The following is a 3,575-nucleotide window of genomic DNA, read 5'->3' on the forward strand; positions in this document are numbered from 1 at the left end:
ACCACCACCACCACCACCACCATCCTTTTTCATTTATTTGACAACCTGCTTCACCTGTCCCCTTGTTGTTGTTGTTGTAATTAACAGCACGAATATTATCATTATTATTAATATCATTACTATTATCATTATTATCATTATCATCATAACCATTATATTAATAATATTTTTATTAACATCCATGCTGACCAAGGGAGTACCTTTTGTTCAAACATTAAAGCTGACAGAACAATAAAAATGTTCTTACATGAAAGACGAGCCAGATTCTTGGTCAGGAGAGAAGCTTGCAATTTTCCTGAAAGTGGAAGAAAATGCAACAATCAGTATTGGTAAAATATCTCATATCTTCAGTTCACCATTCACAGTGTGTAGAAGAAATAGAAAGAGTTAAAATATTCTTGATTATTAGAACTAACCATCAAGAAGCAGAAGATGAAGATGTAGATGAGAAAAGAAAATAGTGAAGTTAAGCAGTGAACCATCAATAATCCATTGAACTCCAAATGTCCAATGAATGAAGCTGTTGTTCACAACTGCATGTTTATTTAAAAAAAAAAAACTATATAAACATATTGCAAAATTAAGAAATAGTAGTGGGAATGGGGGCTGTTGATATATTGAAGGCCCATAGCAACCCTGTAAACAAAAATAAAGACTAATGTTTAATTTCAGTATTTAATTTATGACAAAAAAATACATTGCAGAAACTTACAAAATGCATACACAAACATTACACACACACACACACACACACACGTGCATGCACACACATATATATCACAAATGTATACATATTAATGTAAAACTCCAACTTTCAGAGACTATATCCATAAAACAGAAACATTCCTTATGTATGATTTTGGTCTACATATTTATAACAAAAGATTTTTAAAAATTAAATTGACAACTATGTTTAAGTTAAGGATCATTCATTAGAAGTATAAGAGAACTGAATTAAAATTGCAATGTGGATTCTGGCCATTTGGATTTCACAACTTGAAGTATGCAGCATATTACATGTTAACTGGTAAGTGACATTTTTAGATGTGACAATAGTTTTTGGGGGATATCGTTATATATATAATTTCATTTCATTATACTGCTTTATTCAGAAACTTTGTATTTTCATAAACAAGTATTAAAAAATATTTTTTTTTCTTTCTTTATATATCACTTCAAAGATTGTAATATAAAAAATTTATAGTAAGAAGTTTTGTATTTTCTATTTTCCCACCAACACTAAATCAATGAAATTGCCTATACACAGTACCTTTACATGCTAGAAATAGTAGCCAAATTCACTCTAGTCAAACTCTTCTCCTTTCAACACAAAGAACATATTGGACATTTTAGAGGATAGAAAATAGGCTAGGGAGCATGTCTTTCATTACAGATCTGTTCAGTCAGTGTTGGCCGAGAGTTAAACAATATCAAAACAATATCTGACTGTGTATCCTAAAAATAAAGTCTTAGTATTATAATTTCAGAGGTAAAAAAATATCAAAATATATCAATATAATTTTTCATCACTCTTAACATATTTGGTTATTGTTTGTTTGATTTATTGGCATATAGAAGTGGAATAATGGACTTATCTGTAACTGAAAAGCCATGTTATAACAAAACTAGTATTCATAATATGAAGATAGAATATTTGATTATTGATAAAAATGCACACACACATAATGTATATATAAACATATATACATATGAATATACTGGCTGTGTGGTCAAGAAGTTTGCTTCCCATCTACATCACCTTGGGTTCAATCCCATTGCATGGCACCTAGGGCAAATGTATTTTAGTGTAGCGAATCAAGTCTTGTGAGTGGATTTTGTCGACAGAAACTAAGAGAAGCCCACTGTATATCTTATATAGTATACACACACACATACACACATAGAGTCATTCTCATCTGCCTTTTACAGTTAAAGTACCAGCTGATACTTCAGGTTCAGAGGCTCAAGATATGCGACATATCTCGGTTCTTAAGCCAGATTTACAGGTGTTGCTGCACTAAGACTCAGAAGGCCCATAGGCTCATTAAGTAATTTATTTATCAAGGAAGGTGATGGAGGTGACTTCTATTGTACAGCACCAGGACTTGGGAGCATGTGTGTAATGTTGTGTCAGATATATATGAAAGTAAAATGTAATATATGTTTTAATTCTAGTTTGTGTAACTTTATCTTTCTCTTTTGATATGTAGCTATATTTTAATGAATAAGAATACAATTTATTCCTTTCATAATACAACAGGACATGTAGTAGTGAGTGTATATCCTATATATATATATATATATATATATATATATATATATATATATATATATATACATATGATCTATTTACTAACAACTATTGTGGATTTGATACAATTCCTGTAAAGTGACTGTTATAAGAATCAACCTGAAGGCTTTGACACAGCTTCACATTAGAAATAGGATGGAGAACTGGTATTTCCAGTGTTAACCAGTTACACTCAGAAATAATACATAGCTGATAAAATTTCATATTGCTTATAATAATTGCTATGGCAACTATATATGTAGGGGAGAAAAATTAAAAGCTAAAGGAAAAATATACATATGCGAATGTGTTTATGCTTGTATACATGTATGAATGAATACATATACACACACATGTATATATGCATAATATGCACACACACACTCATGTTATATATATATATGTATATTTATAAATGTGCACATATATGTCCATATCTATATATATGTGTGTGTGTTTGTGTGTAAATATATATGTGTGTATATATATACATATATATACACACTCACACATACACGTGCATGTACATGTACATATGTAATTGTATATATGTATATTTATATGCTGTTCTTTTGTTTCTGCATATGAAAGACCTTATTTGTATCTGCTACAAATCCCTGTTAGTAAATTGAAAATGATACATAAGATAATTAAGACCTGAATCAGGGCATAATTATATTACATTTGATTTACCAAAGTATCTAATCAACAGCAGAAAAATGACTGTTATTTCAGAACACTGTGCTGCCACAATTTAAGAAGAACAGGCAGACAGGTGTCCAGTCAAACAGGCAGTTAGGTATATAGCTAGATAGATGAACAGTTAGCCAAATAGACAGATCGTTTAATAATGGACTATTTATTGTGCCATAAATATTATCAAGGCATTAATATTAGGAAACAGGTCTCCATCCTGTTTGCGCAAAGTTTATCATAATGATCCAAACTGAAAGACATCAGTAGATATAATCATAGAGCCAAAATGAAATCAGTGTTAGAAGTAATCCTTGATAGAAGTAGTGTGCGTGTGTGAAGAAAGCTAGCAATGTCGAACAGATATCTACTTTGATATATATTGAGTAATGAGCTAGGTGCAACTACAATTATGCATGTATTAGAAAGAAAGAAGAAAAGAGTGAGAGTAGGAATATGTGCATTCATGTTTGTATATGTGTGTGTGTGTGTATAAACATACAAACATGAATGTATACATAAAAGTATATCCATATAAACTCATGTATATAGATATAACCATATATATATGTATATATATATATATATATAT

The 3,575-nt window shown here is 30.1% G+C and overlaps 1 protein-coding gene across 5 annotated transcripts in view; it reads right to left on the minus strand.

Annotated features, from left to right (window-relative positions):
• The window catches only part of LOC106881595 (myoneurin), a 195,862-nt gene that overhangs the window by 8,829 nt on the left and 183,458 nt on the right, over positions 1-3,575 (minus strand). For 4 of the 5 annotated variants that reach the window (XM_052967822.1, XM_052967824.1, XM_052967823.1 and 1 more), the window contains one exon: positions 248-295. The exons of the other annotated variant lie outside the window; for it this stretch is intronic. In XM_052967822.1, the coding sequence (XP_052823782.1) occupies positions 248-295 (48 nt within the window). The remainder of the gene's footprint in view (positions 1-247; positions 296-3,575) is intronic. 5 annotated transcript variants of the gene reach the window in all.

This window comes from Octopus bimaculoides, chromosome 5, assembly GCF_001194135.2.
Source record: "Octopus bimaculoides isolate UCB-OBI-ISO-001 chromosome 5, ASM119413v2, whole genome shotgun sequence".
Taxonomy (NCBI): Eukaryota; Metazoa; Mollusca; class Cephalopoda; order Octopoda; family Octopodidae; genus Octopus; species Octopus bimaculoides.